We start from the raw sequence: 15,607 nt of genomic DNA, 5'->3' as shown, positions 1-15,607 counted from the left end.
GATAATCTCTGGTAATAATGACTTTACCTTCACGTCTCATCACGTAAAACTAATCCCATCCCAAAAAGGGCTTTAAAAACCCCTGTAAACCAGACTCCCTGTGTGTGTGTGTGTGTGTGTGTGTGTGTGTGTGTGTGTGTGTGTGTGTGTGTGTTTACAGATGTCATCAGAGAAACATGCTCTTCTGTCTTTCTACTCAAATTATTCATCTCTCTCTGGTTTTCCTCTCATCGTGAGGCCTCCTGTGGATCTCAGTGTGTGTGTGTGTGTGTGACCTTGTCTCTCTGCTGCTGTGTGTGTGTTTACTGTACATGATCTACGAGTGCGTGTATGTGTGTGTGTGTGTGTGTGTGACCTTGTTCTACTTCTCGCTGGGATGTTGCTGACCACTCCTACATCACAGAGAAGAAAGAAAGAGGAGAAGAGTGGAGTAAAGCGCAGGTAACGGCTCTGACCTACATTTCCGTACGACGTCCCGAGTGAGCGACGTCCAACGCGACCTGTCAGTTTGACGCGCGCGCGTGTGTATGTGTGTGTTTGGGGGGGAGGTTAATTGTAGCTTGCAGCTGTCCATCCGCGCTCATCCTTTATTGTATCAGCTCGTCCATTTCCGATGGGACCTGCAGCTAATTGGTTCCTGCTCTCTGTCATAGGAAGATGGATTATGAGCGTCCGATGAATCGCTCCCCGCTTCCTTCCCTTTCACATACACGATCACCACCTTCTGCTCGTCCACTTCCTGCACACATTAGACCCAGATAACGCCGGGTTATCATATATGGAGATGCTGCTCCGGAGCTTTGGTGTTTGAATCCCGGTGGTAATTTCACGGAGGAAAAATGAGACGTTGAGTCAAATGAAACCGAGGTTGACGTGACAAAAACGATCTGCTAAATCTACTGAAACAAACGTCAACGAGGAGGAGGACCGATCACAGGAGAAGAAGAATAAGACCCGAGGTTACACGAGGAAAGCGGCAGAAATGACGGCGTCGGGAAGAAACAGGCGAGACGACGCGTGGTGGAATTTCACGTCTGATTTTACTGACGACAAAACCCTCTGTAAAACCACGTGGAGACAAAACTCTGAAAAATCCATGCTCATTTTTGCGTCCAAGAAATAATGTTTCTTTAAACTGGTTAAAAATGATTAGATTTTTATGTCTGATTTTAAAAAAAAATGAATGATTTTAATGAAATGTGGATCAGATGTGATGGTTTATCACTTATTATCACAGGTTTTTCTTCAAACCTCACACTAAGGGAACATTCTGTTTCTGTTGAAAAGTATTTCTCGGTGCTGCCGAACTGTTGCTGTCTTGTTGTTGCTCACGTTGACTCGACCTTGGATGTTCGCAGTATTTTTGGCCGATGGTCAAAAACCTCTCGTCGACTCACAAAATGAGTGACGGGAGTTTTTACTTCCTGAGGCAAATGGATCAGGCCGCAGTAATGGGCAGATAATGGAGAAAACCAACGAGATGTAATTGAGACGTACACTAACAACCCAAGACTGGACATAGATATATCTATCTATGTATATATATATATATACATAGATATATCTATCTATGTATATATATATATATATATATATATATGTATATATATATATATATACATATAGATAGATATACACGCAGGCAGGAAAACGATCTGTATTTAAGAACTTTCCATATTTTACAGTGTAATCTGTTTCTGTGTGATCACACAAACATGTGTATCCACTCAGTGAATCGCTGGATTCTGGGAGTAGCTTGACGTATGTGTGTGTGTGGTAGTCTGCTCTCCACTGCGGCATTATATAATATACAGTACATATATATAAATATAATATAAAATAAATTGAGTGTTGTGCTCATTACGATCACGTGTGTGTTTAATTCAATCTCTCGCCATTTTTCCGTTTACTCACTTCCTGCTGCTGATACATCCCACCCACTCCCATCTAGTTAAAGCTCCGCCCCCTAAAATGTGGAAAGTCGGTTAGTCTGCGATCATCTCTTAGTTTTTCATCTTGTTTCGCTCGCTTGTTCCGTCATCAGCTAATATCAGGACGTGATGTGTTTCAGAAACAAATTCCAGACTGGAGCTTTAACAGCACCTTGTAACTCAAACATTGATGCACTGAACCTCAGATGTCTCCATCTAATGAGTCCTCCCCCCCTTCCCTCCTCCCTCCTCCTCCACTACTGTCCCATACAGCTCCATAATGAGGAGCGTGGGTGAGGTGGGTGAGGAGGGTAAAGTCCCTCAAGCAGTGGCCTCTCCCAGCATGGGGGCAGACTCCAGATTATTCCTCACATGACGATAATGAGAAGATTCAGCGGCAGCTCCGCTAATCACAGATCAGTCGCCGCTGAAAGGAGCAGCCACAGAGAAGAAGAAGAAGGAGGAGGAGGAGCTGGAGTCACAGATGAGAGGCAGGAGGGACATCTGGGGTCAGATGAAGGGAAGAGATTTAGTTTAGGAGAGAGGAGATGGTGTCGAGCTGGAGATGTGACACATGAAGGCTCGTGACGCTAGCGCCGGCTTTGTGTTTGTGTTAGCGTGTGTGGGCATGTGACTCGTCAGCTGTCTGTGCAACAATAAACCCCGACAGACACACACACACACACGCACACACACGCACACAGCAGCCTGTTCAAGAGAAGTGAACAGCTCTGCAGAAAATAACAACAAAGCACTGGAGCTTTAAAGACACACAGTTTTGTGTTTGACACACATTCAGCTCCGACTGTGCCGAGAGATACTAGGGAAAAAAAACCCACTAATCTAAAGTCTGAAATATCTTAGAAGTATTTTCACGTCTTTATCTCAACGTTTGACAGAGTTTTACGACAGGAAAACTGAAGCGTGTAAAACACTTCTCCCACACCAAACCCCATAGAGAAAATCAGCGATTTAAGCTCGAGTGGACACAGGAGCTGCTGTTCGACTGCTGCCCCGTGTGGTCACTTTGTGTTACAGAGGGGAATTTGAACGAAGAATTTCAGACGCCGAATTTACAAAATAAGACATTTGAAGTCACCGACGGAGGCAGCAGTGGATCGACGACTCCTGCGTTACTGTGATGCTAAAATCAGCGATTTTCTCTATGGGGTTTGGTGTGGGAGAGTGAGTGGTTTACAAAGCGGCACAAATATCTTATATCTTTTTTTCTTTCTATCTTTATATTGGAGCTGCTGGAGGTTTTGGAAACGTGCACACACACACACACACGTCTGATACTGACAACAACGCGTGATATTTACGCTGTTATTTCTTTACGTGGCTGACTTTGTGTCAGTACCTCACGCAACACACGCTTCAAAAAGTCCTGAGCTGTCACCTCAACAGCTCTGCAGGAAATAACACACACACACACACACACACACACAGTGATATCCTCTCTGTCCCTGCTGCATTGTTCTCACGCTGTGCTGAGTCTCTAATGTGATGCGGTTCTTCGACAAAGCGCCTGCTTCCCTGACTGAAGGATTCAGGACAGTCGCCCCATCACAGAGGAGGAGGATGAGGAGGAAGAGGAGGACGAAGAAGAAGAAGAAGGCGGCGGCGACAAAGCGAATAACACAAATGCCCGAGGACGGGGCGAGAAACAAACGCGTCATTTCAAATCTCCGTCACAGTCAGAGGACGACATGACAGACGTGACAGTGAACACTGACGATGATGATGATGATGATGATGATGGTGCATTTTTCTGTGTGTGTGTGTGTACAGTATGTGTACAGTGCTCTGTGGTCGGTCTCTGAGGACTTAATGCAGGAGCCGTTGCATTAGTGCCGTCTACTTCCTGCCGTCTTCCTCCTAAATCATATTAGTGCTCATTGTTTTTGTCCCATCAGCTCTTACACAACACACACACACACATCAGGGGTCTCAAACACGTGGCCCCCCCATCAATTTCATGCAGCCTGCCACTTAATATTGAGTTGTTTCTGCATGTTTTTGTATTTTTACGTTTATACTGTGAACTATTTATCAAAAACAAAGACTTTTATTTTGAAATATCATCATAAATATTATTATTTCAGTGTTTGACCTCGACCAATCAACGTTTTTTCATTGGTTTTTCGGTCTCCACTGACATGGCGTGCGTGCGTGCTGCTGATTAGTAGATCAGCCACTAGGAGGCGCCGTCTGACGTCATTTTAACGATATTCAAAACTCTGCACCACTTTATTTTTCCGAAACAAAATCCCAGTGTTTGTTAGTCGTGACTGAGCAGCGAGTGATTGTGTGCGTGCGTGCGTGCGTGTGTGTGTGTGTGTGTGCGCTCACACACAGCGAGCAGACGCTGCAACACGTGTGTGAGCGGCGCTGCAGCTGCGTTTAAGGACGTCGTAAAATACAGTTCCACAGGAAACGAGGCTCTTAAACCAAAATACTCACAAACACTGACACGCGTGGTCCCACTGTGTGTGTGTGTGTGTGTGTGTGTGTGTGTGTGTGTGTGTAATGCATCTAAATAAAGTACACACACACACGCGGATGTTTGTGATTTTCCTCCAGGTGATTCAATTTTTTTTGACAGATTCATCTGCAAACCATGTGTGTTGCACCTTTTATCTCAAAGCCACACACACACACACACACACACCCTTATAATATTATAGAGAGCAGACAAACACCAGTTCATACAGTGAGCAAACACTAGCCGTCAGTACATACAGTACAGCATCTGCCTAGACAGGTTGTGGTGAAAGGAAACATGGGCGACAGGCTCTGCCTGGACAGAGGACTTCGTCTTCTTCTTCTGTAAAATCACTCAGATGTTCCTCGTCTTCACGTCTCTGTGGTTTAACCACAAACTTTATTACATTTTTATTAAACTATAATAAGTTTGTGGACTAGGTGGAGAGATCATGTCTCCTCACTGGCCTGGCAGAACTCGGAGATCCGGAAGTCCCCGACCCCATCTCAGATGAACGGTTGACGAAAGATGGACCAGAATTCAAATATTAGCTGTCAAACTTAACCAGTTCCCTCAGAAATGAAGTTCTGCTTCATTAGGAACCAGGTTTTTTAGTCTCCATGAGGTTAAGGTCAGTGTTCAAGGTCATAATGTTGTGGTCACACTGCAGGTGAAATGTTGCGTTGCACCAAAGGAACAAGGAAGTGAGAGTGTCGTGAATGTTTCATTTGAGGCAGAAGAGAAAACAGGAACGAAGGATTGTTGTGGTTTTTCATTTTGTGGAAACGACAGAAGAGACTTTTTCTAGAGTCGTCGAGTTCCAGGTGTGAACACGGATGATTGGTTTCCGTGTCGTTTTTCAACGGGAGCGAATGACGTGGAAACGCGCTGAACAGTGCGGTCCAGCATCATCGCATCCGTGCGTCGTTCAAAACCTCGGACCCTGAAACATCTGCTGCTGTTTACAGAAGCTAAAGTGAGCTGTGATGAACTCATGAAGCATTTATATCGTTTATATCGTTTATATCATCTGCAGGAGCGCCAATATCCTGCTCTGTGTGTGTGTGTGTGTGTGTGTGTGCGCATGTATGTGTGTGTGTGTTGTGAAGCTTCCTGTTTTTCAAACAGTCTGAGGTCAGAGAGTGAATCTGAGACTCAGGTCAAATCACAACAACATCAGAATCAAGCTCCTGTGAACTTCAGTGATGATGAAGCTTCTTCAGCTTGTGATTCATTTCATATCAAAGAACAAAGAAGAACCGTCAAAGGTTTGCTGTGTGATTGTTTTGTGTCACTTTCACTCTCCGTCTGTCGTCTGTTGCATTCGAGGAACTTTTGTGAGTTTGTTAAATCAGACATTAAACAGTCGAGTGTCAAAGACGACAGGAAGTATGTGTAGGTGTTTCCGTGAAAACATGACTCCAAACCCCTCCAAAACGGTTTTGAGTAAATAGATATTTGTGATATCAGAGGGAAAATGGTCATTGTTTTCCATCATTATTCTTATTTTAGTGCCAGAAACACATTTAAATGATGACCGTGATGTTTGTGCACATCGGCGTGAGAAACTAAGACGTTCAGCTTTAATTTGGTTCTTTTATACGACGTTTGAACTGAAACAGAATTTGGCCTCGGTCCAAAATCTTTACAGTGAAATCATGAACAGAAACAGACGTCGACTGATTATTCTCTACAAACGCTGCTCCAACTGTGTGTGTGTGTGTGTGTGTGCACGGCGTGTTTGAGATGCAGTGGTTGCACAGTGTAGTTCCTCCACACCCATCCATCATGTGACTGTAACGCACACACACACACACACACACACTTGTAGTGAATCAGACGCGAGTGAAATTCATCTGAATCCTCAGAGGAGTCGACATTTGCATCAGTAACTCCAACAACACTGCTGTCACTTAATATGACCCCTCCCCCACACACACTACCCACAATACCCCCCCACACTTACGAGAGCCAGCTGGGACCACGACTAGACCAGAGACCAGAGACCAGAGACAGGACAGGAAGTCTGTCACACACACACACAAACACGTGCATTCAGAGCGTATCTAATCAATTAGACGTCAATGTTAAACAAAGCTCCCGTTTATGGTAATAAAAGTGTGTGTGTGTGTGTGTGTGTTTCTGGTATTTCTCATGTTGTGAGGACCTACATCTGTTCACACGCTCACATTAATGGGGACAAAAACCAACTCCCCTTAATGTGAATGATTGCATTTTAAGGCCTCAAACTTGTGGCCCACGGGTCAGGTTAGGTTAGGTCAGGCTAGGTTAGTAGTAGTTAAGGTTAGTAGAAGTTAAGACTCCAGACTCTGTGTGTGTCTGTGTCATGTTATTTAAACAAGGGATGCACAAGATTATTGGGCCAATACAATGTTGTTAATTAGATACTGTATCCATCACTAAGGGCGTACCACAGGGCTCTGTGTTGGGCCCACATTTTTTTTTTTGGCTGATGACAGTTATGTTATATAGTGCTGTGAAGTATAAAGTATATAAATAGGACTATTATATACTGCTGGGTAGTATAGAGTATATACTATATTAGCATTGTTAAGCATTTTTAAGCAATAATCGATTATGAAAATAATGCTTAAGCACTCTTAATTCAACAAAGTGACCCAATCCACGTCTACTTTTTGCTCTTATATTAAAATGTACTGTTACTTTAAATGATTTTAATGTGCCAAAGACTATTTTACACCTCAATAAAGATCTATTCTATTCTATTCTGTATTCAGGACTATTGCTGTTGTGTTGTGTATATTTTATGTTTATGATATTTTATTATGGACCAAGTGACTCATCGATTAATCGAGAAAAGAGATCTAAAATTCTAAAACTAATTATGTCTGAACAATGACAAAAAAAGCATTTAAAATGTCTTTTACAGTGGCAGAAACTACACGACCTGCCATGTGATATTAGAACATTTGTATTAATAAAGAACAGAGCGACAATCAAACTGCACTCGCTGTTGCCGTTTTATTCTCCTCTTTATTTTTTTACGGCTCCGTCTGATCGTAAATCTCTGACTGAGCTCAGGTGGAAACGTCCTTTTTTAATTTAATGGACTATTGAAGTGAGAGTGGACGACAAACCGAGGATGTGATGATGCTTGTTTGTCTTTTATCACTCAGTGACGGACAAATGTGTAAATATCAGCCACTCAAGTCACTAACACTTGTGTTTTTTCATCCAAATGTTGATTTTCTCAGCTGTTTTACGACCTGTTTCATGTATTTAATATTTAATTTACAGATTATTTTTTGCCAATTCAGTTATTGGTTGCCCTCGGCCACAGAAAAGAATCCATACGAGTCGACCTCAATTCAAGTTTGAACTTTACCCAGCAACAAAAAATCAACATCAATTATCGTCCATATCAGTCAGCTAACAGCTGTGTGTGTGCGTGTGTGTGTGTTTGTGTGTGTTTGTGTGTGTTTGTGTGTGTTTGTCAGACCCAGAGTCCCAGAGGAAGCGAACCGTGCAAAACGTCCTGGACCTTCGACAAAACCTGGAGGAAACCATGACCAGTCTGAGGGGGGTGCAGCTGAGCCACAGGTGAGTCACACACACACACACACACACACACACACACGGTGAAACAGTTGAATTAAGGAAGAGCAAACAACAGGCGTCTTTGAAATCAAAGAGCAGCAGTTGAGTTTTTATTGACAGTGTTCATTTGTTAAAGGTGTGTGTGTGTGTGTGTGTGTGTGTGTGTGTGATCCACATCAGTGTTCCTGCAGGATCAGTGGTGACTGTTAATGTCAGTTTCTCTTCACCCTGAAGCAAAATCAGCTCCTAAAAGTGACTCAAATCTCATTCATTCAAAGAACCAGAAACACAATATTCCTCTGATGAATCGCATGTGAGAGTGTGTGTCTCTGTGTGTCTGTGTGTCCCTGTGTCTCTGTGTCCTTTCCCTCTTTCCTCTGCTTCCTGTCCTGTCCTGGACTGGAGTGGACCGAGCGTCTCCTGGTTTTGTCCTTGACAGTTTCCCGTCCATACGTCTCCTGTCGTGTATATAAATCCTCCGCCTCTCACAGATGGTTCCCCGCTGGACAACGTTTCCTTCACCGTTCACACTTTTATTGTCGTGTAGTAACCTTGAATCACTCCCTCGTGTCCTCGTGGAGGACGTACGGAAGTTTGCTCTACAAACTAAACCTCTGCGTTTTGCGACCGTCGCGATCTTTATGGGTGATTGAGTTTCATGTCCACGCAGTAAAAAAGTATAGTTACGGGTGTTTGTATTGAGTGTGTGAGTTGTTGATTTTACAAAGAAAATCTCCTGAAATCTACTCCAGTTTAAGTCTACAGTGTCTTAAAGAACATGCTCACCACTTTATTTTGCTGTATTACGCGTTTTCTAAATGGAAATTGAAGTTTGCGTCACTCTCTAAAACCGCTATCTCTCCCACACCAAACTCCATAGAGAAAATCAACGATTTTAACGTCACAACACACAGGAGCTGTTGACAGTTGTTGATCCACCACTGCCTCCATCACTAAGTTCAAATATCTTATTTTGTCACTTCGGCATCTGAAAATCTCTGTTCAGATTGACCGCAGTGACACAAAGTGACCACAAGAGGCAGCAGTAGACCAGCAGCTCCTGTGTCGACCGTGAGATAAAACCACTGATTTTCCCTATGGCGTTTGGTGTGGGAGAGTGAGTGGTTTTTACAAAACTTCAGTTTGCTGTTGTAAAGTCTGACTAACAGTGAGATAAAGACGCGAACGCGTTGTCAAGATATCGCAGACTTACGCTGACCTAGATTTTTATCAGGTGAGAGTAAAAGTGTCTTTCGTATCTCACGTTATGTCAACATCTTGTCCTCTGTGTGTCCCGCAGCTGCGTGGAAGCAAACACATGCTACGACATCGACGAAGCCGCCGCCTTCTCCGTCTCTAGCCTCTCGAATCGCTCGTCCCCGTTGTCGTGGCGCCACGGTCAGGCCAGTCCCCGCCTGCAGGCCGGCGACGCCCCGTCCACAGGGAACACGCAGGCGGAACACGTCCCGCTCCGGATCAGCCTGAACTCGTCCCGCATCCACCTCATTGAGGCGCTGGACGTCACGGACGCGCCACTGCTGAAGGGAGACTACCTCAGCGACAGCGACCTCGGCGGGAAGAGCCCGACCGAGGACGAGGACGAGGACGACGATGATCTGGGCAACGGGTATGTCCTGTCCTTTATTTTGTAACCCCTGGATACACTGAGTTAGTTTGATCTGCAGCTGTTACTTGAGTGTAAAAATCCTGCTTCATTGCGCATGACTTGACTCTGGCAGCTGCAGCGCCCCCTGCAGCCAGGAAACAGCCTGTGGCAGAGGCTGAGAGTGATGTCACAGGCTGCTGCTGTTGTTATATTGAGCTCAGAACCTGCAGCTCTGTCAGTGGGTCTTCATGCAGAGGGAGCGCTCGCAGCGCTGGCTCTGACACACACACACACACACACACACACACACACAGTGAGATGATGATTTCCGCTCGTCCAAAGATTTCAGAGTGAGACTCAGAGAGTTTTCACTGGTCGAGTCACAGCTGTTTTATGTGATTTTAGGCTCCTAATCTGTGGATTTGTTGCTTTCTTGTCACACACACGTTCGACATTCGTGACTTATGGGGACATTGCATTGATTTCCTGGAGACTTACTCTAACTAATCCTAACCTTAAAACATATCTTCACCTTAAAATTTAGTCATTTACGTTGTGGGGACTTTTTGTCCCCCCAAGGAAGACAAGTCCCCATAATGTGACTGTGTAAACAGGTTTAGGTCCCCACAACATTAGTAATACCTGGACACACACACAGCTGAACACAGGAACAAACACTGACCTGGAATGTGTGGATGACAACAACGACATTGTGACTCAAAAACATGATGTTCTGTGTGTTTGTGAGATGTTTTTTCTCTTCAGAGGTCATGAGGAGAGCCACGCTGTTTGTTTGTTTGTTTGTTTTGTTCGAGTGTTTGGCTCCACCCACACAGAAACAGCTATTTTTAAAAACTGATAAAAAAATCATTTTATTTTGTTGTGTTTATCCGCCACACCTTAAAGGCCGGTCCGTTGGGGGACCGCTGATCTATGGGATGGCACAGAATAGGGTTTTTTTCACTGCGGTGAAAAAAAGTCACTTCCACTGAAGCTCAGCTTCTCTGGGAGTCAATGGGGCGTCCTAGTACTAGTAGTTTTAGTTGTAGTTTCGTAGTTTTGGTAGTAGTTCAGTAATAGTTTTGGTAGTAGGTTTTTACTAGTTGTTTTACTGGTAGTTTAGTAGTTATTTTATTAGTAGTTTCTGGGAGTCAATGGAGCAGTGGACAAGCACAGACGTTGGGCTTCTGCATGCTAATTGGAGGAAGTGTCTGGAAGGCGGAGCCAGTTTTTGATTGACAGTGTTTTCTGCTTCAGTCTGTAGAGAAACAGCTTTAATCTATTTATTTACTCTGATATAGAACATTTTCATTTGTATAACAAAACCAGGATTGTAACATTTCACTATGACACTATAATTATCGCAAATAACTGGACACATGAATAATGACTTGAAAAAGCATAAAAGAATCTGATCTTAGTGTTTGTGAAAAAAAAACACTTCACTAAAGATCAATAAAAACTTTAAAGGTGTCACTGTTTCACCGGCGAGCCAAAAATGTCAAGTTTAAGATGAAAAGTTCTTATTTCAGCCGTAAAGTGTTGAGATTTTGTCGGCGATGGCGCTGATTTGTTTCCTCTGGACTTTGTTCCGTTAGTTTTGGAAAACGTGCGGCGAGAAGTTTTATGACACAACAGTCAAATAGTCGTCGGTCGGCTTCACATCGAGCCTCGGGTTTCAGTGAGCGACTCTGAACAGCAAAGACAAACACATGAGCTCATTACAACCTCTGTGTGTGTGTGTGTGTGTGTCTGTGTGTGTTTGTGGGTAACCAAACTAAAAAAAAACAAAAAAACATCCAGTGCTGGCTGCAGTTTGATGTCTCCATGGTAACCACAGAAACGCAGCAGGAAGTCGGTTGCGACACAGTGTCGTGTCTCTGTGGTCGAATCCTGCAGTTTGTGTTGTTTTGTGTGAAACGAGACAAAAAAACAGACAAAAACATTCATTTCTGTTTGGAATAAAAAAGAGAGAAAATAGAAGAAAATTGGGATAAAGTCTGTTTTTCTGTCTTGTTTTATCATTTTTATTTTTTTATCATAACCACATTTTTTCTCATTTACTTCATATTTACTGCAGCTCATGTATCTGTGATAACTTATGTTATAAGTCTGATTTTAGTGAAACAGATCATTTTTCTTGTTGTTTTTTTACACTTTTTGGTCCATGTGGTAAAAGCCTCACAGTAACACACTTTCACCACTAGAGGGCAGACTCCAGCTGCTGCTGTTTCCTCTCTTCCTTCTTGCTCGTCTCTTCACGATTTGAAGTGGCCTCACGCTGGATTACTGACGATAATCTCATGATTTATTACACATTCTCATGAATCATACATGGAGGCACCGCCCCCCGGTTATACAGAGGTCACACAGAGGTCATACGTGTGTGTGTGATAGAGAGGATTTCCCCCACATGAATTATACATCACACACTCACTCACTCATGGAATGTTCTTTGTCTGGGATTATAATTCTCATTTTTATTGAAAACAGTCACAGATGAAAGGGTTAAACGTATGGATGGATGAACACAGTGCGAGTCACGGAAGGCCTCACTGTGACTCACTGTTGTGTCATTGTATGAACATGAATAATGTTTACATTTACAGTAAACTCACACACACACACAGTCAGGAGCCTGTGTGTGTGTCAGTGATCTGTTTCCTGTGAACGTCTGAATGATTGTGCAGTTTTTCTAAACAGACTAAACAAAGCCTCATCCCTAACCTGAATCAACCAGTTAATGACTAACACTAACCTTAACCTGAGCACATGTATTTATAACAGAAAAGGTCCTCACAAATACAGGAACACACACACACACACACAAAGTCGAGCACGTGTCGTGTTTTCTGGACGACTGGACGCAGCAGACGCTCGCTTTTGTTTTGTTGGTGGACGAGCGTTGCCTCCCATTAGTTAAACACAGCGTTGCCACGGTAACAAAGCGAGACAGATCTGGCCCCCGCTGCATCAACATGCCTGAATTATGAAAAGACAAACACAGTGAATTCCCTGCTGCACGCAGAGTGAACTGAGTAAAGTGTTTTTTATTGAAAAGCAGAAGTGAGAAATGTTTGTTTTTCAACTGAAGAGGACGTTTTTAATAGAAGTGAAATGTTTTTCTGTTGTACATATATACACAGTCTAGTGTATCTATCTATTTATCTATCTATCTATCTATCTATCTATCTATCTATCTATTATATTTAGCTAGTATCTATCTATAATTAGTTAGCTAGTTTTAGCTATCATTATATTTAGCTAGTATCTATCATTAGTTAGCTAGTATTTATCTATCATTATATTTAGCTAGTATCTATCTATCATTAGTTAGCTAGTTTTATCTATCATTATATTTAGCTAGTATCTATCATTGGTTAGCTAGTATTTATCTGTCATTATATTTAGCTAGTATCTATCATTAGTTAGCTAGTATTTATCTGTCATTATATTTAGCTAGTATCTATCATTAGTTACTTTGGCTTTGCAGCGAGAAGACCCGGGTTCGAGCCCCGGTTGGAACAAGGGCCTTTCTGCATGGAGTTTGCATGTTCTCCCCGTGTGTGCGTGGGTTCTCTCCGGGTTCTCCGGCTTCCTCCCACAGTCCAAAAACATGCAATGTGGGGAATAGGTAAATTGGACACTCTAAATTGACCGTAGGAGTGAGTGTGAGAGTGAATGGTTGTTTGTCTCTATCTGTGTGTGGCCCTGCGATGGACTGGCGAACTGTCCAGGGTGTACCCCGCCTATCGCCCGATGTAGCTGAGATTGGCACAGCACCCCCCGCGACCCTCTGGTGGAGGATAAAGCGGTTAGATGACTGACTGACTATCATTAGTTAGCTAGTATTTATCTGTCATTATATTTAGCTAGTATCTATCATTAGTTAGCCAGTATTAATCTGTCATTATATTTAGCTTGTATCTATCATTAGTTAGCTAGTATATATCAGAGGATTTAGAGTAACATAAGGGGCTGTAGGAGGATTTACAGTTGTGGAAAAAGCTCTCGACACCTTCTGTTTCACTGAGAACAATGACCTCATGTGTTGTGTTGATACTTCTCTACTGATCAGCCTCGTGCTTTTATTATTACTATTATTAGTAGTAGTAGTGTTGTCATCTATCTATCTATCTATCTATCTATCTATCTATCTATCTATCTATCTATCTATCCATTCATCTGTAATTTATTGAACAGATTTCTAAAGTGTGTATGTGTGTAAACGTATTTATGATGTTTTGAGGACAAACATTGATTTTAAACCACTGTTGTGGGGACATGTTGTCTTTGTGGGGACATTTTAGAAATCCTCAGCTTTTTGAGGGTCAAAACTGGGATGAGAATGATTGTTCTCACAACCACAGAGATAGTCGAGCTTAATTCTGTGACTCTGACACCATCTAGTGGACAAAATGGAGAAACACACACAAGACATTATTGACATTAAAAATTAAAACAAATTTAAAAAAATATATTTTTTGATCATCCAAGAGGGCAAAGTGGATCTAAGGCCAAGCTGTGACCACAGTGCCCTCTGCTGGACTATGCTGTATTTACTTCAGATAGTCTGTTGAGCTTTGAAGGCTGTTTGTCTTTTGAAGTTTTGAGTTTACAGGTAGAGCGATTAATCGGCCCAACTCAGACAATTATTATTTATTAATCACGGATTACTTAATTTTGTCATAAACGTTGCAAATCACTAAAACTTATATTATTAATTTTCATCCAAAAAATATGTTTTTTTTTTGTTTACTGATGACCTGTTTCATGTATTTAATTTACACATAAACTTTAATAAAGAGGCAGCCCTTCCTGAAGGGGAATTGGCCATGTAACTGATGGGAAAAATAAAACCAAAACAAATACTTAAAAAATAAGAAATATATGGACCAAAAAATCAAGTTTTGGCCTTAGAAGAATCTTGGATATTGGATTTCCCAAATATTCAGCCCTAATAGAATTCGAGTTTTATTTGCACACGTCGCTCAGGGGCCCAGCCCTTGACCTTTGACTGAATTGGGACCACCCTGTTGGTCCACGTTCATCAGACCGAGCATGTGATCTGAAAACACTTAGCTTAATGTGATCAGATGTAAGATTACGCCTCCACGCGTTTCCCTCTGTCCTTGTCTTTGTCACAGTGACAGTGTGAGTCAGTAACGCCGCGATTGGTCACATGAAAAGTTGATGAGCGGCAGATTGAGGCGGGGGGGGGGGGCGTTAGTGTGTTCACTTCAGGAGGCGACGGACGCATGGCTGTTGCTGCTCTACCTGCTCTGAATTCTGTGCAGCGCTCTGCTGGTGCTGTCTGCTCACTTCATTAGTTTTACTGTCATTAAGTAGGGAAGTGGGCTCGGGAGGAGGAGGAGGAGGAGGGGGAGGGAGGAGGAGGAGGATCACTCTTTTGTTCCAGCACGTGTGAGCAAAACAGTGGAGGGAACACCCAACACACACACATACACACAAAGGTTTTCCTCACTAATCAGAGCCATTCACCATGATCACATCAACATGAATCATGTGAATATTACTCAGTTTCATTTTGAGTTAAACATTAATGCCTCACGTACATTAAAGGGTATTTACATTTATTTTAGGTCTTAGATCATTTTTATTTATTTAACGTAATCGTTTGTCTGTTCTTTGTCGAGACGATGTCAGCGGGTCCAGCTGTAACAGCAGGAAGTGGCTTATGGACAACAATGATATTATTATTGTTATTACTATGTTGGTGTGGCGCACACACACACACACATCAGAGGATTTAGAGTAACATATGGGGCTGTAGGAGGATTTACAATTGTGGAAAAAGCTCTCGACACCTTCTGTTTCACTGAGAACAATGACCTCATGTGTTGTGTTGATACTTCTCTACTGATCAGCCTCATGCTTTTATTATTAATATTATTAGTAGTAGCAGTGTTGTCATCTATCTATCTATCTATCTATCTATCTATCTATCTATCTATCTATCTATCTATCTATCCATCCATCCATCTA

At 42.6% G+C, this 15,607-nt stretch overlaps 1 protein-coding gene across 1 annotated transcript in view; it reads left to right on the top strand.

Moving 5' to 3' along the window:
* Positions 1–15,607, top strand: part of LOC122776684 (neuron navigator 1-like) — a 78,647-nt gene that overhangs the window by 15,731 nt on the left and 47,309 nt on the right. Inside the window, 2 exon segments of the mRNA XM_044037336.1 lie at positions 7,896–7,998; positions 9,296–9,622. Of these exon segments, the coding sequence (XP_043893271.1) occupies positions 7,896–7,998; positions 9,296–9,622 (430 nt within the window).

The sequence above is a fragment of the Solea senegalensis genome, linkage group LG11 (assembly GCF_019176455.1).
Source record: "Solea senegalensis isolate Sse05_10M linkage group LG11, IFAPA_SoseM_1, whole genome shotgun sequence".
Lineage (NCBI taxonomy): Eukaryota > Metazoa > Chordata > Actinopteri > Pleuronectiformes > Soleidae > Solea > Solea senegalensis.
Note: the sequence above shows the minus strand (reverse complement) of the source record. Positions and strands in the feature narration are given on the sequence as shown.